General features: G+C 34.9%; 3 protein-coding genes across 7 annotated transcripts; all 3 read right to left on the reverse strand.

The window, feature by feature from the left end:
* Positions 1-41: 41 nt before the first annotated feature.
* LOC138188455 (C1GALT1-specific chaperone 1) lies at positions 42-2,632 on the reverse strand. 2 transcript variants are annotated; one of them, XM_069130242.1, is made up of 4 exons: positions 2,331-2,632; positions 1,248-2,239; positions 872-1,173; positions 42-796 (listed from the first exon to the last, which is right to left on the reverse strand). In XM_069130242.1, the coding sequence occupies exons 2-4, from the start codon at positions 2,059-2,061 to the stop codon at positions 656-658; spliced, it is 1,257 nt and encodes a 418-aa protein (XP_068986343.1). In that variant the 5' UTR covers positions 2,062-2,239; positions 2,331-2,632; the 3' UTR covers positions 42-655. The 2 variants fall into 2 exon arrangements, with proteins under 2 accessions (XP_068986343.1, XP_068986344.1); XM_069130243.1 differs by having other exon boundaries at positions 2,312-2,632.
* Positions 2,633-2,830: 198 nt separating this feature from the next.
* LOC138188457 (tumor protein p63-regulated gene 1-like protein) lies at positions 2,831-4,997 on the reverse strand. 2 transcript variants are annotated; one of them, XM_069130248.1, is made up of 6 exons: positions 4,661-4,997; positions 4,350-4,566; positions 4,098-4,274; positions 3,883-3,990; positions 3,387-3,520; positions 2,831-3,320 (listed from the first exon to the last, which is right to left on the reverse strand). In XM_069130248.1, exons 1-6 carry the CDS (start codon positions 4,770-4,772, stop codon positions 3,133-3,135), a joined length of 936 nt encoding a protein of 311 aa, XP_068986349.1. In that variant the 5' UTR covers positions 4,773-4,997; the 3' UTR covers positions 2,831-3,132. The 2 variants fall into 2 exon arrangements, with proteins under 2 accessions (XP_068986349.1, XP_068986350.1); XM_069130249.1 differs by lacking the exon at positions 3,883-3,990 and having other exon boundaries at positions 4,661-4,995.
* A 986-nt stretch (positions 4,998-5,983) lies between these two features.
* On the reverse strand, positions 5,984-21,535 carry Vps13D (vacuolar protein sorting 13D). Of its 3 annotated transcripts, XM_069130219.1 has the most exons (24): positions 21,016-21,535; positions 20,584-20,774; positions 20,281-20,512; positions 20,006-20,202; positions 19,758-19,925; positions 19,452-19,689; positions 12,601-19,382; positions 12,351-12,507; positions 12,058-12,286; positions 11,747-11,990; positions 11,314-11,682; positions 11,059-11,247; positions 10,673-10,996; positions 10,373-10,565; positions 10,120-10,302; positions 9,830-10,060; positions 9,272-9,298; positions 8,907-9,067; positions 8,229-8,843; positions 7,982-8,164; positions 7,541-7,912; positions 7,361-7,473; positions 6,864-7,293; positions 5,984-6,801 (listed from the first exon to the last, which is right to left on the reverse strand). In XM_069130219.1, the coding sequence occupies exons 1-24, from the start codon at positions 21,110-21,112 to the stop codon at positions 6,700-6,702; spliced, it is 12,027 nt and encodes a 4,008-aa protein (XP_068986320.1). In that variant the 5' UTR covers positions 21,113-21,535; the 3' UTR covers positions 5,984-6,699. The 3 variants fall into 3 exon arrangements, with proteins under 3 accessions (XP_068986320.1, XP_068986321.1, XP_068986322.1); XM_069130220.1 differs by lacking the exon at positions 9,272-9,298; XM_069130221.1 differs by lacking the exons at positions 20,281-20,512; positions 20,584-20,774; positions 21,016-21,535 and having other exon boundaries at positions 20,017-20,169.
* Between the last annotated feature and the right edge of the window lie 206 nt (positions 21,536-21,741).

The raw sequence follows: 21,741 nt of genomic DNA on the forward strand, positions 1-21,741 counted from the left end.
TCGTGAATTAACAAAACTTTGCTTCTGAAAAATTACACATTTATTATTACAAAATTAAATGATTTACATGATAATTATCAAATGAAAATAAGCATTAAAATGTATATATATGTATATTATCAGGTACTCTAATAGTTCATTTACAGCTAAAAATAATTCTTTAGAACACCTTGCATATCCATCTTCACTAACCAGAGATAGATCATTCACATAGAAAAGCATGAGGATGCATTGTTCCAGTATTCTTAACATATATTTAAAAGTGGAGTTGTGATTTGATTACCGAGGTCATTACAAGCGTTAATGAGTTCTTAATTAGTCAGATAAGGCAACAATGGCGTAACAAGGGAAACAGTTATCAAACAACGCTACTCCGTCATTCCCACATTTGTCATATCAATATAACTCATTAATAAACTGTAAAACTTGATAACCATTTCAAGTTTTTAACAACGTCATTCTATAAAAATTCAATGTTTATTCACAATCAGTTTCAAACAATTTCAACAATTATTAAACTATCTAACATAGATAACATTGTTGTATTTTAAAATTATTAAAATATGATATTACTTGATATAAAATATCTTTAAAAAATCTTCAGTCAGTATAAAACATATAAAAATCATATATGGATGATTTATTTAAATTTATCTTAATCATTAGCCTGATAATTTTTACTAATTAATTGTCCTGGTTCAGAATATTTTGCATGCCATATCTCATAGTACACCTCGCTAGAAATGTTATTTAAATTTGTAATATTAAACTCTTCTTCCAACGCAACTCTCCAGACCTGAAAATAGAAGTATTCAGTTAATTCTAAGTTCTTCCTTATCATAATACATTCATAATAAAATAATAATCATACATCCTTGTCAGATATGGATATTGCTGCTTTTCTACTTCCAAAAACAGCTTTCCTCTTTAAGACATGAAAATGATATAATAAATAATTCAATGTGTGCATTTTTTCTGATTCTCCTACATTAAAAGTAACAGACATAAATGAGCAGCATTCATTTTTTACTGGGTATAATGCACGAGTCCAATAAACACCAGTCTTAACAACACCCCATAATAAAGATTGCAAAGAGTATCCATGAAAGGTTCCCCTTAAATACTGGTCCCTTGTATCAGAAGGATAAATTCCCATAGAAGCCAAATGTTTGGCTGAAAAGAATTAAAAATTGCAGTTTAATTATAGTTTTGTAGATAAGGAATATCAGGAGTGATAAAAAATTTACCGAGATAATAATCTTCCTGTTTCCAATATTTGCCACTGATTACACATTTTTCTGAGTTATCAAACATTTTAATTAGCTTCCTAAGCACTCCCACACTAATTACATATCCAGCATCAGCTACATTATAAGGTTGACCCCAGAGAGTAACTGCATGACCCAAATAATGATTCTGAGTGTGATTTAATGGGCCAAGCATGTACCGCAAATTTTCAAGAACCACTAATGTGTCATCTTTTACAAAGATAAGCCATTCTAAAGTTTCACTGCTCTTCCACACATACTTGAAGGCTTCACATAAAAGTTGCCATGAAGATACTAATTTTATATCAAAATTTATAATAGGCATTTTAGGATCTTTCACTTGACCAAAGAAATATATCTTGTTACAATGTTTTCCCCAAGTATCCTGGATAGATCTAGCCAATTTAACTTTTTTTACAAATACAATACAAGTGATGTGAATATTTGACTTCAACCACTCTGCTTCTAATTCTACCCTACTTTCAGGTCCATAAAGATAAGTATCCATATCAATATTTTTTGACCTCAGTTTTCTATTATTCAACCATTTACTATATGTCATGTTTGTTGAATCTTTCCAACTCTGTATAACAGTCTCTTGCTTGATCCATGTATCAGACATGAACCATTTAAAATCATTTCTGTTTGTAGAGTACAAATTTAATGATGATTTCTGACAAATGGAAATATTGTTAAATAAATCTTGAGCAGCAAATAAAATCAAGGCAAGGAGAGAGCCAATTCCGAATCCAATTAGAAACACAGGCCACAGTTTAAGACGGTAGAGATACATCTTATAGTTTTGACACTGATCTGTAATACTGCATTTCTATCATAGAGCTTTTTCCTCTGAAATAGCTATGATCTAATAACATTAATTGACTCTCGTTGAACTCGTAAATGGTTGATTGCATTAGATCATTCCAATCATGAATTCTGCATCTTATAAATCATATTTGTGTCTAAAGGATCTACAAATAAAAATAACAAGGTATGTGTTATTATAAAAGCTGTAGAAAAAATTGTTTAAAATATGTACTTACATTTATTTATATTACTTACTGATAAAAAACGATCGAGTGCGCTATGAGACCTGATACTATGTAGATTTTGTTATTTCATAAATATTGCTATTTTCTTGTAATTTTGCAATTTTATTAATTTTGTATAACCTTTCGTTTATGTAACTGTATTAAAACTGAACGATATAATGAATTAGGTCAACAGGTGGTGTTATGTACCTAATACATTTGAACATAACCAACTAGTAATATGTTTTCAAAATAAAATATTTCATATCTCAATATTTTTTCTGTGGATAATATTTGATGTAAAATGAGATCACTGTTGTCTTTCAAAAATTATTTTTTACATATAAATTTTTACATTAAATAAACAATTAAAAAAATTTATTAAATGGTAAAGGATAATAAAAGAAGTTTTTCTGTTACAGGTTAAGGAAGAACTATCTTTATTTATTATTATCTTTATATATATTATAGAAAGGTTAAGCGCCTTGTCTTTACAATACGGAATTATAAAACATAGTTTTACAGTTTTTTAAACGCGATGTTTAATATCTAGTTTTAGCATTTTATCTGCCAGGTACTGAGTGAAAATGTTTGTATTATACGCTGTAGAATTATATACGATATGCTTAATAGTATTTCACAATAGAATCTTTGAAAAGTAAATAGAGATCTATTTGAGAGTTCTGTTATGTGGATAAAATACAATTGTATCGCTAATTTTAGTATTTCATTATAAATATCATAAAATTTATAAATAGGAGCTTTGAGCTTTGGAAATTGGAATGTGAATTTTAGAGAAATCAAACACAAATTTCAATTTCTTATAAACTAGATTAAAAACTGACTTTGCCACGAATTTTATAGAAACCTAATCCATTTCTGTTATGTACTAAGGCACCTACACCAAAGTAGTTTTCTATGATAATAAGACCATTTCTTATAATGCAGTCTGATGGCAAGAAATCTTTAATCAATGACTGTAAACCTTCAACATTAAACCTTGCTTTCTCTACTTCTGATCCTACAAATAGCATCAAAGTTTTACAAATAAGTAATTGATATAATTGCACAAATAAAGTAAATTTACCTTTGTACCAAAATAACGGATGACTAGCATAAGTAAGCCATGGTATATCCTTTGCAAATGGATTCCATTTCTTAGTTAATGGTACTGGATTGCCTTTGTTCCACATCAGTCTTATCCCAGACATGTGCCTTTTTCTGGAAAGTCAATTTTAATTTTATACAGTAATTATAAATGAACTACTATTAGAATTACTATTATACATATAGCAATATTTAAAAATAAATATATATATACTTGAAACTAAACAATAAAACATAAGTATTACATTATTTACCAAAGCAACAGTCTGCAAGCATAAATGTGAATATTAACTAAACAAAATAAACAGTTCTATTATATAATTTGCATTTCACTTAAAATGAAATTATTTGAAGGTGCCTACATGTATTTAACACATACGAGAACGATAATACTATTAACAGAAATCAATAAAAATGGAACAAAACATTTTTTTTTTTAAATAATTGTCTCTGTTCTACGTAATAGCTCAGTGTACCTAGGTTCAAACTGTGCAAAATCTGTACAAGAGACAAGAGTAGACCACTCTTGACGGCCTGCGTAATGAAATATTGACGATACACCCTCTGCCAATCCACTTAATCGTCTAAAAATCGTTCATAAATTTGTAAACAATACAAACTAACTGTGATTCATTTTTCACCTATAATTAGATGGTAATTTTTATTGTGAAAACTTCACGATGATACTTACGGCGCTAAAGACGAAGGAGGATAAACTAATTCGCCCGAGACGAGCGTATCAATTTGCAACAAAGGTATCCGGTTGTACTCTAATATCTTTAAGGAGATGAAGTCATACTTTATCGAATAAATAGCTTTTTTTGAAAGTATTACTAATCTTTCTTTCTCAATATCCCACAGACTTATTCTACAAATATGCCCTAATATTAATCATCATATTATATGATAATAAAACAAGATGTATATACATTAAGTCTCCTACTCTGTCAACAGCCAGCTTCCAATAATATCGTTTTCCTCTTCATTTATTAAACTCTCTTGGCAATCTTTTAGCGCTCTGTCAACAACTTCGTTTCTGTCAGAGAAAAAAGAGTGAATATCTATATGTTTGAAAGGAATATTAGACAAGTCCTTCGATGATGGAACTTCACTTGAAGTATATGTCTCATTCTCTCTGTTCTTCTTTGCAGTATCAGCTCCTTTTGACAATTACAAAAAATGTTTTTAACACGTTAATCTCATTAAGATATCAAATAGAAAAACATTGTGACTCCCAATATGTAAAATACCAACCAACAGGAACAGTGTTTTGACTATTCAACTCATTGACATCGAGTTCTTTGATTTCTAGCGTAGCTGTTTCAAAATTTCCCGCGGGTCCTTCATCGAAATACGTTTCATCCATCGTTTATAGGTTATGGTTCTCCTGTCTGATCAAAAAATTCCGTTGTTTTTCGTTGTTCACGATATCAGAGTTAGATAATTCTTGGAATACGGCTAAAACAATATTTTCTTTCGATCAACGACTTTTGTAATGTTAATAAAACGTATCCGTCCGATAAATTCTCAGAAACAGTTTGACATTTCAAGTGTTCACGAAAGGCGCCATGTTTATGAAATTTATCATTGATAACGTTATCAAAAGATAGCAAAGAATTTGTTATTATCATTTCTGTATTTTAAAGAATGTTAATGTTGCTTATATTTGAAAAATGAGTAGAAAAATATTCCAAGGCTCTCAGATATTTTTATAAATTATTATATATCTAGACCGCAGATTTTTATGCATCTATAGGAAATTTGAAAGTGCAAAATTCTATAGAATGCAGTATAATATGCATTATAATATGACAAAATATATAAAATATCTAAAGTATAGTGCTTTCTATAACACCTGGTAGTTAGAACAATTTTATATCTAGATTCTATGTTTTTAATCATACAATCAGAAATATGAATTTGCATAAAAACCCACAGTTTACTGACAACAAAAAACAGCGATTATCGAACAAAATAGGAGTTCTTTATTAAATATCATTGACAACGTGAAAATCTCAAGGTATAACAAATCTAGACAATCGTTGTATATAATTAATTTATACATTGCTAATACGTCAATTCTTATTCGTTTAATTATACATTTATATATATACACATACTCGAACTGTACAAAACATCAGCCTTATAAAAATCAAATCTGTATAGAGCTGATGATTTTGAATTTTACAATGTCTGTACAAGTTTTGTTTTTAAACTACCTTCTCTTTTACCTTATATTTTACACTCATAATATTAGGAGAAGAATATTAATACTTGGTTAGTGATATTATCATGTTACATTTTTACAACAAGCTACATAAAAAATATGTAGTCTATAGTCACAAACAGAAAATAGTCTGCAAGATATCAAACTCATTAATGTAGAAAATAAATATCCTATACTATCGTAAAAACTTTGGTTGTCATTAACTTTCCCTTCTTTTATTCAGTAATAAGTAGATTTGCCCCAAATAGATACCTTAACTATATCTTACACGCATATTATGTATGTGTATATATATATATATATATATACACACACACATATATATATATATATATATATATATATATATATATATATATATATATATACATATATATTTGGGTTGTCAACTAAGTGATTGCGGGTTTTGTCATTAGGAAGTATTGACAAAATCCGCAATCACTTAGTTGCCAACCCAATATATATTTATGTATATATATTTACACATTCTATTAAAAAAAAATTTTGCATCTTTCTTAAGACTTCCTGCTGATCTCCTACTTGTACGTTAGTATATAAAATGTGTATGTATGTGTAAATGTGTGTATGTACTGTCTGTGCGATAATCAAATGTCTTCCTTCAAAGAATATTGTCTGAACTGATCTTACATTTAAATCTCGTGAATGCTGCATTGCAAAAAACGGTACTTTGCATCAGTCTTACAATCAAATTAGTTTTAAGCGTAATAAGACATCATTATGTGCACCATTGGAAAAAGAGAACGAGACAAGAAGAAGAAGAAGAAGAAACGAAACAAGAAATACACAAGAAAACCGGGAATTGACTAGCGTACGAAATATAGATTACTAACAAGAAGTTTGGATCACTTGTCTATTTTATTAATATTCAATTATTAGCTAATTTTTTACCATTTCGGAATTAATACTTTTCGAGTTGAGAAACAGTTTTCGAGTTGATTAAAAATTATTAATTTTCCTATGAAAACCTCTATATTCTTGTAAACGTGTGATTCCAAACTTATGTTCGAACACAAAGTAAGAAATATTCGCGTATGGCCGTTCGCAACTATTTGTAGTACTGTACATCGTCTAACATATTATCCGACGAGGAAAGAGTCAAGCTACGTTCCTCGTGCATTCCTTTAGCGTAATTAATTTGCTGCGATACCTGTAACAAATTTGAAATAATATAAATGTATTAATACTAATCATGAAATTTATTATACTGACCCTTTTAGCCACTTCCTCGTTATCACATCGAACTTTAGGTCTCCTTAGGAGTTCTGGGCCGTCTATATTAACGGCTATCGTCGAATCAGATCTAGATATTAATTCAATATAATATAAAGTGACACCGTTGCTTTCTAGTTTATGCATCGGTTGGCAATATAATAAATCTGCTAGGCTGACTTCGGTTACAACCCCTTTGGTACCACCGGAAATCACACGGACTCTTTCGTTAGAAACGAGAACTCTTAGATTCTCCGTTCCACTACGTAAACACTCGTACGCCACGAATAATTCTGAATAATTATGTTCATTTATTATGTACAGAAATTCTTGGCCCTCTGCTTGTTGACGATTATAAGGTGGTAACAGACCAGCGGAACCGCTAGCCACTCGAGGAGGTCTATCACGTTTTGGTATTGTACGATGAGCACTAAATATATCACACGAAATTATAAGTATTATTAATAATTATTAAATATAATTTAAAGTATACTTACCTTCTACTGGTTTCTCTTACAGCAGTGGCAGTTTCTGTGGCAAGATCTAGAACTCCTACAACAGGTTTCGTGATAGTTCCAACAACTCCTTTACCAAACCCAGCGAAAAAGCCCTGAAATCATTTGTTACCATTTAATTAACTTGTTGCAATCATTTGTAATGAATTTTAAAAAACGTACGGGAAATCCTTCGTTTGTTGCTCCATCATAGGTTTGTTTGAAGATGCTAGTTACCCCTCCAAGTAGTCCAAAACCGAAACCCTTTAATCCGGCTACCAAATGATCACTACTGCCTGCTGTATTAGCTCGAATTCTCTGTCTAGCTTCCTCGTGTCTTTCATCCATTATGACTCTTCCTAATCCATCGGAAAGAGACTCTGTTACTTTGGCAGCGGAGTTTGATATACCGTGTGTAACATTTTTCACTAAAGTTTTCACGCTTCCTTCGTAGATTAAACCGGAAACTCCTTCTGTGACGTCGTTTACAAAGCCTAGAGGGTTGCCTAAAAAGTCCACGGATCCTAATATTACTGCAGCTTGCCATTTTAATTCCTGAAATAAAATTTATTGTAATAGGGAAATGAAAGTAAATTAACAAATAAAGAATATTTACAATCGTACATCTTTGTAATGTTTTATAATGGAATGTACTAAGAATTGAGTGCTCTCAAAAGGATGCTTCTTAATAAATGGCTCCAACTCAATAGTGGCATCTTCAAACTTAATTAATGTTAAGCCTAACTGTCTTTTTATAATCTGAAGCTGACGTGGCAGTTTTGTTGTAGTGAGTACACTTAATTTTATCTGAAAAAGCATATCATGTGAAATACTTTTCGCTTCATTAGAAATTTCGATTAATAAAACCAACCTGACTGGGAACGATCTTTAAAGCTCCAAAATAGTATCGTTTAGCATGTGCAGCAGATACTTCAGAAATGAACCTCTGAGCCTTGAAATCGTTTTCGTCCATAGGTACCTCTAATTCCGATCTTCCCGCCCCGACAAAAGCAACCAACTTCAATATCAATTTCTCTTCCAAATGTATGCAAAGTGGCTTGATGCTCACTACCACGTGCTTGTATATTTCTGCATTCTGATTCTTCGACTTCAGTTTCTCCGCAACTATGTGTATAGCTGGTCTGTGCTCACTCTCAACTCGGGTGGATCGTGTTACATAAAGAACAGAAGTACATTGTGCTTCAAACAACTGATTATCAATCTGTATATCTTCCATGCTCAAGTCTAGAGTAGTATTGATAGGAGTTTGAACCAGTTCCAAAGAGATACCAGCCAAACGAGCAAACAATAGCTCCTCAACTGGTCTTCGAGAAACAATTGATAGTCCTAAGCCAGCTGTTAAGTTGACTTTCAATTCCAATTCTTTGGAATTGACCTTCTCTGCGTCACTATTTATCTGTGTTGGTCGGTGGCTGATTGCAATATGCGACCAATCACGTTCTTCCAATAAAGCGAACGTTTTCTTCTGCAAAAGAAAGTGAGAAAGTGAGTATTGGTATCATTAAGATACTTGTTTCAGTATTCATACCCTTTCTTTGATATCTAACACTTGGAGCACTCTTGTTGGGCCATCAGTAGTTACCGTAACAGATAAAAAGCCAGATCCTGGCCTTAGCTTCTGTCGACCAACACGCTGTTCAATTGGGGGAGGATTGGAGTGTATTTGAGGGCCTAATACTGCTTCACTCCCTAAAAAGACATATAGAAACTGCATGTAATGAACATTTCTGCGCGGATCGGGTAGCTGTATAAAGAATTTGAAGTTGAAATATTATTTCATGCATTTTGTTATTGATGAACATAGCGTTAATGAAATAAAAAAACAAGCGACAGTTTGAACGCTTAAGATAGTTATAATTCTGACTTTAATGTATGCTCCGAATCTATACGTACACATTTGCCAACGGGCGACACTGCCGCCTGCAACATTATCATTATGAGTTTAAGATTCACGAAAATAATATAATTCAGAGAATGAACGGGGAAAACAGCTGGAAATTCCAAATTAATTGAATGTAAGAGAAACAAACGTTGATTTGTAACTATACATTTACAGCCACTTTGCTTAAACCGAGGTACTTAGTAATATTCCACTTTAGTTTTAGTGGTAAACATAATGGATGAAACATCCTTTTAATCAAATGATATCTCAATTTACGTGGCATAATAATAGCGATTCAATAAGCAAGTGAAATCTATAGCAAATAAAATAGAAGAACGTATGGTAATGAATAGAACAAAATTTATGTATAAAATGGATTGCAAAAACAAAATACTTTTACTGTTTTACAATTCTACAATTTTTCCAAAGTTTTTACAATTCTAACTGTACATTCTATTCTGAATATAAAACATTTACATAAGAATGACAAAACAATTAATAAAAACACCCCTGACTAAGGAATAATACAAGGAATAATACAATAATTCAATAACCATAATATTTCAAACCTTCGTGTAATCCCATGAATCCATCTTTCGACTGTACACACATATTCTTATGTGCACAACATAATCGTCCATCATCGGTGAATCTCCAAGTTTGCGTGGATCTTCTTCGGGGATCAGGTTTCCTTAAGGCAAGAGCACAATAGGTGAATGGTTGAGGTGCAGTGCCTGCTATATCCAACACTAACACTGTTTCTGGAGCCCTTGAATGTTTATCTCTGGGTGGACTAGATCCTATTCATAAAAAATCATTTTAAGGTATAAGATTAACAAAAACGTTTCTTTTAGGGTACCTTCGTGTTGCAATTGACCATCTCCGGTCATTCTCCATAACTGAGATCTAGCACCGTATTGCTTTCTCCGCAAAGCAACCCATCCACCAGGACCAGCTTCTAAGACTAGTCTTTGTGTTTCAACATCTAGGGGGTCTAGACCACCCTCTCCAGTCCCGAGATCACAATCATTTTTAAAAGTACCTGTTTTCAAGAAATAATGAGATCCATAAAAGAAGAATGATTTAATATCATACAGAAAAAGGCGAATTACCCGTGAAGGCAATGTAAATGAAGTTCTCATAAGTTAAAACCCTGCCCTCTCCAAGTACATTCAAATCGTATGTAGCTGTCACACCTCCAGGTGCAGTGAGAACTAAAGCAGCAGCCTGTATGGATTCGTCCAATGCATATGGGACAGAGGAGTGTGGTCTGACTGTCCATTGCAAGTTGTCGTGCACGGTAACCTACAAAAATACTCTTGAAAATAATTTCTAATTAATTCAGTTAAGTGGTATAACTTATGACAACGGTGCTTGAAGCGTGTTTGGTACAGAATGTCTTGGTTAATCACCTGATTCACTACCAACGGCACCTCTGAAAAATTGTCCACTCTTATAGGTGGTGGCATAGTATCTGCATCAGTAAACACTATAAAGTATGTACTCTCTTGCAACACCACGTCTACTCGAAGAAAATACATCTTTCCTGTTGAATCTCTGATGTTAATTGTCAATGAGTAATTGTCATCCAGTCTAATACCACCTGACCACATGCAATTTCTAACATCCACATTACGAACACATAGGAGTAAATCTTTGTCAAGACGTGGCCAATGAAATGCCATATGGCAATTGGACATGATTTTAATATATGTGGATTGAGCATCTGGATGACTCTGAAAGTGAGAAACGATGGAAAACTATTGTATATCACAATAAATTTCTTGTTATTACTTACAATTGTTGTGGTGAAACATTTCTGGGCTAATTCTAGGGTAGAACTTGATTTATTATGCAGCTGATATCTAGGAGATAATGTGACTACAGTTGTAGCTCTGTATTTCCCTCTAGCTATCCTAGTAGCGACACTAATTAGATATACTATGTCAGGCCTGCCATCACGAAGAGATATTCTAAGACGATGTACCTGAAGATATAAAAATCAATTTGAATATTTTTTATATTTGATGACATTTATTTAATATTTACGGACTTGTATTCCGGGTTGCAAATGAAAATGTTGAGACCACTGTGGAATTCCCTGGGGATGCACTGAAGTACCGATTCTCACTGACAGAGTTCTACTAGCTTCTTCATCACTAAAAGAAAATAACAAAGGAGCTACCATCCTGGCTTTTTCGTTTTCTTCAAATTGTCCGGCTGCCTCTATTCCAACTCCTTCTTGTCTGAACACCAGTGGTAGACCAGTTTTATTTATAATCCAATATGGTGCAGTAATGTTAATATGTATAGCAGAGCCTTTCTCTATGTTAACAGCTGCGTGGAGATATAATATTCTTCCACAAGAATCTGTCAGCCGTAGACGAGCAGTGAAAGAGTTGGTATTTGGTGGCAACAACATCTATATGAAGTAGATCTTAAATATCAATAAGACATTGAAAAATTAATAAAGAAGGTTTATTTACCGTGCCTGATCCAGAGTATCCATCTAACTGTACTGTAATTTCTAGTTGCTCTTCGACATTTACAGTATGTAAATCCGCACTGTCACCGGGTAGAATTCTACCATTTTCTGTACTAATCTCATATAACAATTCGTGAGGCAATAGATTGGTTAATGTGAGAGGAGCCATCACTGTTATAGTGTGTGCTGGTAGCATTTGACTCATATCCAATGGATAATTATCCCTCATCACTGCTACGCTCATTCTACAAAACAGATTAATTTAAAAACGTATATTGAATCATTCATTTCCGTGTATAATTCGGGACGTACCTAAATATATTGTTGTGATTAGCTCTACAAGTGATACGATTTTCTATAACTTCTAATGGTTTCTTAACTATGGTCCAATCTATTGTTTCTGTACAGTATTGAAACAAACTGTTCAAGTTGATAGGTTTTAAGCACATTTGTACCCCGGTGTGCGTTAGGGGAATTGATATTGTGGATTGGGCAGGTACTTGAAGAATTCTGTCACTAGTAGATGAAGTTAAAAGCTGGTCTAAAAGAAAAGGATATGAAAATTGGAATTCAATAATTAACTTCATTTCATATAAGCAACTTACATCCGTATTGATTCAAGGTTTTTTCCATCTTGATTTCTACTGTGTGTTTTAATTTATTGGATATTTGTAAAGCTGATCTAACAGTTACTAATTTTCTAGCTGATCCTTCTAATTCGACAGTAAATACTATTCTAGCTTTCGGCGTTAGTATCTGAAACTAAAAGTAATCATTTAAATATAGGAAGGTATAAATGAGCTCCAGTCAAAATAAATAATCTTAAGCGATGAAATAAAAATGAATTTTACATACCAGTGTTGTATCTATCTGTATATCAGTAACATTTGCACTAGCATGACGAAAATATACCCCAACACGATCGACAGTGACAGGATCTACAGGTCTCCACCCATCTACCAACACTGTAATCTGATGTCTCCTGACAGTATGCGTGGCATGATGTCTCAATTTACCTCTTCCTTCAAAAGTAAATGGAACAGTGTCACCTGGAAGAACTTCAAGCCATGTATCATCCTTCTGAAAGTCATTTTGGGCCTTAAAATTCTGTCCCACATTCTTGGTATCGTCCGCAGTAGCAATAATCGTTTTGAACCACAATTTACAACCAGTTTCATTCCTTAATGCAAAAGGAATGAAAGGCATTCGACGTCGATATCCTTGCCCATTGCTTGCCTTAGTCATATTAACTTCCTTACTGGAAGTAGAGTAGAAATCCTGCATCCAGTTGTTCTTAACCAACTCTATCAACTCTATTAGCGTTGAAGTTATGTTAACATCAACAGAATCTTGAGAGTTAACAGACATCTGCAGCCTCTTTGCATTGAAAGAATTAGTTAACATCTGCTCCCATTGAACGGTAGCACACCATGGTTCGATGAAGGGCTCCCAGCCACTGAGAACTCTATTATAATAATCAATGCTGAAAGTAGTAGATACTATACCAGGTCCCACGCATTCTTGTCTCAAATTAAGATCTTGTAAGGAAATCTCCAGTAATGGTACGTCAGCGTCTCTACAGTCATCTATAATACATATTCTTGCACATGATATTTGAATTTCAAAAGTGCGAAAAACGGACTCGTTGTTTGTACTGGTGTCTGAATTAGGTACTGCATGTTGCGTTAACCACAAAGCTGCTTCATCCAATTGCCCATTACAGAGATCCAAAGCAGCTCTACAGTCAGCATCTGTAAATCCCAGGGCTGTCAATTTTTGTACTTGCCTCTCGGTGGGTGTCAATGCTTCACTGGAGCGTTGTTTAGCTACTAGAGTCTGTTTTGGTAGAGAACTGAGCATTCTAGAGAACATAGTCACATCATGGTAACTTAATCTTACGCACAGAGGTTGCAATTGTATTTCAAGACATTTATCTACTGTCAAATCCAAACTGGCTCCAACTGGATCTATTATAGATAATGCAGTCTCTTCTTCTAGCCCTAAGACACAGGAAAAGAGTTCGCAATGGGACAGGTTACAAGAAAGAGGTTTTTCACCTTCTTGAGGGGCAGATCTATAAGAAAGAACAGCTGTGTTTTTCAGAATAACGGCGTTCGTATCGCGAATCGATGTATCCTCTACAATAACTAATTCTGAATCAGTGATATTAATCTTTAATTCGAATGGTATTGCAGACAAAGCATTACTGTCGTTTTCTTGGTTGTTTTCGGTAATTATTTGAGCAGTTCCAATGGGTCCTGGTTCTACAGAATTCAAAATCAGGAAATCTCTTACAGCCTCCCACCAGTCTAGTATAGCAGTTAAGCGCATGCTGTGGACCAAAATAGTCGTGGCCGCGTTTGCTTTACGCCTTCTATGATGCACCTCAGCTTGGACACGATTTTCATTATTTGAATTTCTCAGAGGCTGTAAAATACTTGTGAAAACATTAGATTGTTTGTTAGCAGGTTCATCCTGAAACCTCATGTCCATAATTAGTATTTCCTGGGATACTAAATCAATATCCTGTGATCCATCACTCAATGAATCTAATGTTAATCTGGATTTTATAAAATTAATACAAGCTAATGCTGCAATATTATGATTTGGATGCAGCTTAACAGTAACATTTACCAATTCCAGCGTTATGCACGATTTTTTCCAGATTTTCCCCTTGTTATCCATGCTAACTATGGAATACTCAACAGTTTCGTTCAGATCTTGCATGAATTGTCGCAAGTCATCCAAATTTTCGCCGATATTGTAAGAAAGTAAACCTCGAATCAACATATACTGAGCAGGGTCCAAAGCACAATCCATTGTGGATAGCGTTCCATGAATGCTCAAATCTGGGATTTCTCTACTAATATAGGTGTCCAAGTTTCTTTCGATACGTAATTTCAAATGGCACATTTCAGTGAGCAAGGATGATCCAAGTTTCTTGATATAAAAACCACCAACAAGCAGATTATCCATATTGCCATCCTGATCATCATCACACTTAATCCGTTTAGCTGCATAGACGTCCATATTAACAAGTTCAAGGAACATTATGTCCAGCATGCATTTATCTATCACTTCTGAAGTTTCGAATCGATTATGTGCGGTGAGCTCTCCCAGATCCAACAATAACATTTCATCTGATCTAGAACTAACTGGCAATAGGATTACTGGTGCACCTGCTTCTAATTCTAAAGATAATCTTATGCTTCTCCTGTTAGTATCGATTATAGCGCCAACACCAGCTCTCAGATTAGCCATAATGGTCCAAAGTTGAGAAAAATGGCCAATGAACGCTTGAAGTTCTGCCACGAATCTTTGAGTGTGTACATAATGGACAGCAGACATCTCTAGTTTTAATTGGGCATCATAAGGTCGTTTTTCAGAATCAATATAGCTGGAATACTGAAAATTCAGAGCTTTCCGCCCAGATGAGAGGAACCTCTCTCTATAAAATCTTCCATGCGGTGTTAGGTCTAGCAAAGACATCGATCCCAAGGATCCTGACACCTTCGTCTTCCCATTTGCTTTCAAAATGTGCATGTTTGCATTAGATACATTGGCTTTAGCAATTTCCCTCTCAGATTGTATCAAAACCAGCGTTAAAGATCTAACTTCTATCTCAGTTTCTGATCGTAGAGGTAGATTATCCGCCTTGTCCAATTGATCTGTGCCAGTGGACGTTTGATGCATTGTAACTTTAGGACTGCTTCCTGAGGGACCGGCAAATCCAAAGAAATCAAATACCACCATCCAGGATTCGACATTAATGACCAAATCCAAACAATTAAAATCCACCGTGACAAGTTTCTGATGAAATTGATTTTTCGTTGGCAGATCACAGTCTGGTTCTGTTATGGTAATGCTCATTAGTACCAGATTCTCTTCACTGGTTGATGCACCAGGAGACGGAGGTGGAGTATTTGGCGTGTTTGCCAAAGAAACTGGTTTTCTGCGCCAGTGAGCAGGAATTGTCCCATATAAGGTATCAGTTTCTAATCTGTCGGGTAAACTTCCTCGCCCAAATTCGCTTCTAATTTGTTGTACAAAGGCAAAATCAGGACAAGACTTAGAGACACCAGCTAAAAGTTTGGCACGAGTCGGAGCTGACGATTGCATCATGTATCTATGCCTGGAGCCAATAGGACAAAGAAGGTCCTCCATCAAAAGGGATCGTAGAGCAACTTGAATAGTGGATTCATTTTTTTGCAATTTCTCATATTTGGCCACAAAATCCCTCATGGACAATTCAACTAATGGCTGTTCCAAAAGTCCCTGTTTGAGTTCTATACCTAGAGTAGGCAGTTCGAATAAAACTTTGATAGAGAGATCAAGTTTATCAGAATAATTTGGTGCTTTGCTCATTGCTTGAGACTTCTGAACAACGGGTACAGATACTGGCATGGAGAAAAGTCTATTAGTAGTGTCTAATAACTGTTCATATTGTTCTCGAGATAGGGAGACTTTCAGTGGTGTCATTACAACTCCATGGACTTGGACAATAGGACTACTGAAAAATTCATTGTCGAGAAAGAAACTTGGGCTTTGTGCTAACGCATTCTCCTTTTCAACCACGACTTTTAATACAGTATCATGCAAAATTGGCTTGCCTGATTCTTTGCAACAGTATATTTCTTCGGCTCTTAGAGGGAGATTACTATGAACTTGTCCCACATTGGCAGATATCTCCAAAGAGTACAAATTCATTTCCCTAACTTCTAGAGTTAATTTGTGCTTCGCCATGGAACCTTGATGAGGTTCGTGTTGCAAGGACATAGTGCCAAGATGTGCAACAAAAACTTGTCTACTGTGAGACGAACGCGGAATTACCAAAACAGGACTATCCAACAGGATATCTAATTTCAAAGACAAACTTCCTGAATTTTCCAAATCCACAGACAAACTTGGTAAACGTCTACGAGGTGGAATGGACCAGTCCTCTGCGTTTACTAAGCCTATGGCCATGTCTGTGGCAGCTGCGCTGATCTGCCGTGCAAGCTTACTCAAATACTGTTTAAACTCGTCAGCACAAGAACGTAACTCTGACAATAAATGAGGAGCGTGGGTATACCAAACACTACCAATACGAATTGTTAGATCTATTAAGGTTTCCATTCCATCTTGCTGTTGTGCACAAGGTTTGGTACATCGATTGGCGGAAAACCGTAAAGCTTCTGGCTGATTAGGCAGACCAGGAAAATGTTCTAATGGATGTTGAGATGGATCAGCTATTGGGTCTCTTCCAACACTGACGATTCTTTGGTGCGTTTTACCGGTTGGTGTTTGATCCAAGATTTGTAAACCTCCAAGTGAACCAGAGATCGAAGCGTTTACTGCCAAAGTAGCTTGTATGCGAGCGTCACACATCGTAGCTGTGGCGATTTTTTGACCAACCAAGTGATTATCCTGTATCACTGCCCTTAAGAGAAGCACATTCAGTCTATGGAAATCAAAGGTTACTTCTGTCCTGGTGGAAACTTTTGGCTCCATAGTTTGGCTTGAGAGGGATTCTTGTCTCTCAATGTATCCTGGTTTTATCTTCCTTTGAGAAGGGAATATCCTTTTAAAAAATCCCATTAGTTCTACAATGGTCTCCTGATTAGCAATAATATCCAAGTTGTTGAACTGAATATTGGCTACTCTCAAAATCTCTAATGTATCATATACTAAAGTTAATTCAACTACTATTAAAGCTTCAGAATCCATTTTCTCCAATTCGATTAAAGAATTATTCCTGGGTGATTGCGGATTCTTCGCTTTGCTTGCTAGATTTGACAAAGCATTGGTCAAAGCAACTGGAGAAGTCAATCTCCTTGGCATATTGGGATCGGGAGAACCAGGAGAGACTGGAGAAACAGGAGATGTTGGTTCCGAATCTCTTAAGCTCCCAGAAATACTGTCCATCCCTACGTGTTTGTGACTGGCTACTAATAATTCAAAATCAGGACCAAATTCCTGAAGAGCATCAACGAGAAGCAAACCATGGACAGATAGGGAAACATTGATATCTGCAGACCTTTTGCTAAAACCGGCTCGGACTCCAGAGACCTGAAGTTCTGCAACACTACGGCCTCTAGATTGCAACTCAAAAGTCATCTGATCAATAATGAATTGAACCATAACTGCGTGGCTTAAAGATTTGTCTAGGCTCTCTTCTTTCTTAGGACTCTCTGGTTCTATACTGATTACATCAGCCTGAGAAATTCCTGTGGATTTCGAGAAGCTAGATAATAAATTATACATCAGTCTAATTGCCTCCACCTTCTGTTCATTAACATGAACCACTAGTCTTGGCAGGTTCCCAGACACAGTCACGGATGGCAAATTCGGATCAGAGGAAGCAAACACTCTTCGTTCAATTTGCAAGGATATGTTGAAACGTTCCAGAACGTGCAAGCTAGACATCCCCCTGGTTCGTATGTGTTTCCAATTGTCCTTCACTTTCCCTACGAGAATCTGCAAATCCACCAGATCGATAGTATAGTGGTCGTACAGCTTCTGATGCAATGCTGTCTCAGAAATGGTCGGGAAGTCTTGTATGGAACCATTTTCTTGACTTCCAGGCGGTGTCGAACAAGGTGTCTCGAATCTTTCATCTTCATCGTCGCTATTTAGTTCAGGAGAGTTCGATTTAATGATTACTTCGTTATTTTGTACGTTATTCGATAAGTGGAGCTTTCCGAAATCTACAACAACCACCGCAGCATTGGAATCGGTAAAATTCTCAACTAGTAGAATCTGTGGTGCCGATATATTGAACTGCAAATCCCAAGATGAGCGATATACCAAATCTCCATCTAAAATCTGTTCCCAGTTCTTGATGAGCTGTCTTCGAGTTCGTCGCTTCATTGCTTGAAACCTTTGATTGGTCGATGATCTATGTGGTTTGCACATGAAGTCTATAAGCCAGTGTATCACTGTAGGGTTATAAACTACATCTAATGACTTTGAATTCACTTGCAGCAAATGATCAGCATTTAAGTGCAATGGTCTTTTTTCGTAAGTCATTTCAAAGAGTTGTTGAGGTAATTGATTGGTTAACTTTTCTGAAGAACCACGTACTCTAGAGGTTATTGTGGGAATTATTTGAGGCTGCACCAAAATCGGGAATGTGGAATTCTCTGTGAGATAATCGTGAAGATACAAGGCTCCCAAACTGATAAAGAATTTGTGAGATCCATATCTGGGTCTCGAATCGTAACTCAAGTTTACTCGTTCGAACTGTAGCTCTATAACCGCTTTCGTATTCTTGCCATCATTCTTCATCGTACAAAGGGAAAAAGCACCTTTAGATAAAGCAAAATTGAACTGTCCAAACACTGTATCTCGACGTAACAAGGTGTCATCATCTATAGTGTCTGCCAAAACATCCAAAAGCTCTCCATCAAATGTAGAGGATGTACTTTGAGTGTTCGTGTTTGAACTCTTTGAATACCAGCCCCACCACTGTGGAAACCACTGCTCCAACATTCCTCTAGGTTGTGGTACATTTATATCAGAATTTTGAGGTAGTTTTGGAGGTTTAACTCTATACATTGCTACTTCTCTCAGTACCCTCAATTCATCGAAACTTCGTTCCTGTTCTATCTTTTCCTTTAACTGTTTGATATCTGGAGGTAAGATACTAGTTGGTGTTCCTATAAAGTGACACTGATGAGTATCAAGAAGCAATGAAATGGTAGGTTCCCATAATTTTTGTTAAATACCTAGCAATTTAACGTAACTCTCTACATATAAAATGTTCTCATTGCCTCTTTGAAGGATATCTTTCCATGATGGTTTAGGTTTCAGAGCGTCTTTTCCGAGGTGACACCTTGCTGCATACTTCCACCACTCCCTTGGAGCAGCAGACACACTAAGCAATGGACGGCAACATCTCTGTTGCTTACGACGTTCTATATCTTTCAATTCTCTTATACATTTAACTATTTGATCATATTGTACCTAACAGAAAGTCACTTGCAATATAAGGACTTTAAATAGTGAAAGCAGATATATAGTCCTAAACTTACATCTGTGAGACATAATGGGACATCATCTAATAAAAGATCAACAACCATTCTAGGTTTATTCGTGGATCTCAACGGTCGTTCAGATCTATCTCTCTTGATATGAGCTCTTGCATTAACAGGTAATAAGATGTGGTTCTTTATTATATTGTTTGACTCGCTCATGGCAATCTGAGAACGAAATTAATTTCAAAATTATTGGCTAATTTATTTTAATTAATTGAACTAGGTATATAAAAAACAATATATACAGCTAAATCACCGAGATTAAGAGACCCAAGAAATTCATCTTTTTTCATGTGATTCCAATAAATAGAAAGCCTGTCAAGTTCCATGAGCTTGAAAGAAGCATCTGTGAGATTCCAGGACGTAGAACCAGGTATCCAACTAGCATCACAACTTTGTGCAGTTAGAGCTCCTATAGTTACACCAAGTGTAACACCAGTACCTATTAATCAAAATTATTTTCCAGTAATATATTTACCATTACTTTATTTATCTTATTAAATAAGAAAACTTTTTTCACCATCTGACAATGTCACACCATCTTCATATCTTATGTGAACATCCTTAATATTGAGCTGTAAATTTTCAATAATATTTGTGATCAAGGAGGTGCCATAATTTACCCAGGAACTGTAACTGGTGGCATAATAACCAGGATCTCGTTCTGTGTCTGTTCTCCATCTTGCTTCTAATGAATCTAGTCGACTCAACTTATATTCTAAAATTGCCTGTTCTTCTGTTTCACTATCAAACTATAAATACAATTATCTATAAACATATAGAATTGGAAATATACACTGCAGGGAAATCACAGATCATATACCTCATCCAAACTGATTGGCCCAGCTACCAAATAAAGTTGCTCTATCACTATGACCCATGAAGCTGTTCTTATTTGACGAACAGGTACTTGTAATCTTACTTTACCAATAAATCCTGCCTTTATTTCCACTGGTAATCCAATATGACGCAAGGCCTCTTTCTTTAATGGCAAATTCTCTAATTCAACTTCACCTAAAATAAGATATTTTCATTTTACTATTAAACTTCATTGAGTGAATACTATTAAATTTCAATGTACGCTTAAGGAGATTTGGTTTGAAACTAAATAATCCTATCTAACAAGCAGTGATATAATGTACAACTAATTCTAAATTTTTAAATAATATAAGGGAAGTAGTATCAGCGAGGTATTTCAATAAAAATCAATTCTTATATTACATGAATACAATTAAGAAGGAAAACATAACCTTACCAGAGAGTAAGGCGATACTCAATTGATCGGTATTTAAATTTTCCACATATTTCCCGAGATAATTATTTAACACCCAGGCAACGAGTCCTTCCAACATTTTGAAGGATTGTAAAGTTCCTTAGCAAAGACCAACTTATATACAAAAGCAGGCATAAGTATATTCCGTATAGGTTATATTCGTCGAAGTTTCGTTCAAATTTTCGAAACTCACGATGTAATAGCGATTATGGATCGTACGATCGGCGAGATGTAGCTCTGCTCGAGCAAAAGTAACATTTTTTACATCAAAATACTATTTCTTTTATTACGAAAGCCACGAGATCTCCCGTTAACGATACAGATCATATCCAAGAAGTTTCATCGATCGTGAACACCATCGTGCCGAATGTACAATTTCGACATCACGTTAAGAACTTTGAAACTTGCGATTATTTATAACGAAACGCAACTTTTTTTCATCAATGTAAAATTCTGATCAAATTGCGAACTATGTAGGAGGGGGAACAATGTTACGTATATTATTAGTAGAATGTATAAATGTTTAAGCGATTATAGGTAATTTAAATACCAAATATATATTAAATATTTATAGTAAACTACTCGTTATACTGTTTAGAAGATAAAGACCATACACATATAAATTTGTATACATGAAATTGTATTTGTATACGTTAAATACATTAACATCCATAGCCTAATTTTTTAACTTACTCGCGAACTCGAAAT

This window comes from Bombus flavifrons, chromosome 16 (genome assembly GCF_040668555.2).
Source record: "Bombus flavifrons isolate JBK064 chromosome 16, iyBomFlav1_principal, whole genome shotgun sequence".
Classification (NCBI taxonomy): domain Eukaryota; kingdom Metazoa; phylum Arthropoda; class Insecta; order Hymenoptera; family Apidae; genus Bombus; species Bombus flavifrons.

What these genes read in the sequence shown, in the direction of transcription:
- LOC138188455 (XM_069130242.1), bottom strand. Translation starts at nt 2,061, where the DNA reads ATGTATCTCTACCGTCTTAAACTGTGGCCTGTGTTTCTAATTGGATTC. An exon ending in ACAGGAAGATTATTATCTCG is followed by an intron (nt 1,174 to 1,247) that starts GTAAATTTTTTA and finishes AATTCTTTTCAG; the next exon opens with CCAAACATTTGGCTTCTATG. An exon ending in TATCCATATCTGACAAGGAT is followed by an intron (nt 797 to 871) that starts GTATGATTATTA and finishes TTCTATTTTCAG; the next exon opens with GTCTGGAGAGTTGCGTTGGA.
- LOC138188457 (XM_069130248.1), bottom strand. Translation starts at nt 4,772, where the DNA reads ATGGATGAAACGTATTTCGATGAAGGACCCGCGGGAAATTTTGAAACA. An exon ending in GGAAGCTGGCTGTTGACAGA is followed by an intron (nt 4,275 to 4,349) that starts GTAGGAGACTTA and finishes GCATATTTGTAG; the next exon opens with AATAAGTCTGTGGGATATTG. An exon ending in CCTCCTTCGTCTTTAGCGCC is followed by an intron (nt 3,991 to 4,097) that starts GTAAGTATCATC and finishes AACGATTTTTAG; the next exon opens with ACGATTAAGTGGATTGGCAG.
- Vps13D (XM_069130219.1), bottom strand. Translation starts at nt 21,112, where the DNA reads ATGTTGGAAGGACTCGTTGCCTGGGTGTTAAATAATTATCTCGGGAAA. An exon ending in TCCCATTATGTCTCACAGAT is followed by an intron (nt 19,690 to 19,757) that starts GTAAGTTTAGGA and finishes ACTTTCTGTTAG; the next exon opens with GTACAATATGATCAAATAGT. An exon ending in TGGTCAATTGCAACACGAAG is followed by an intron (nt 10,061 to 10,119) that starts GTACCCTAAAAG and finishes TTTTATGAATAG; the next exon opens with GATCTAGTCCACCCAGAGAT.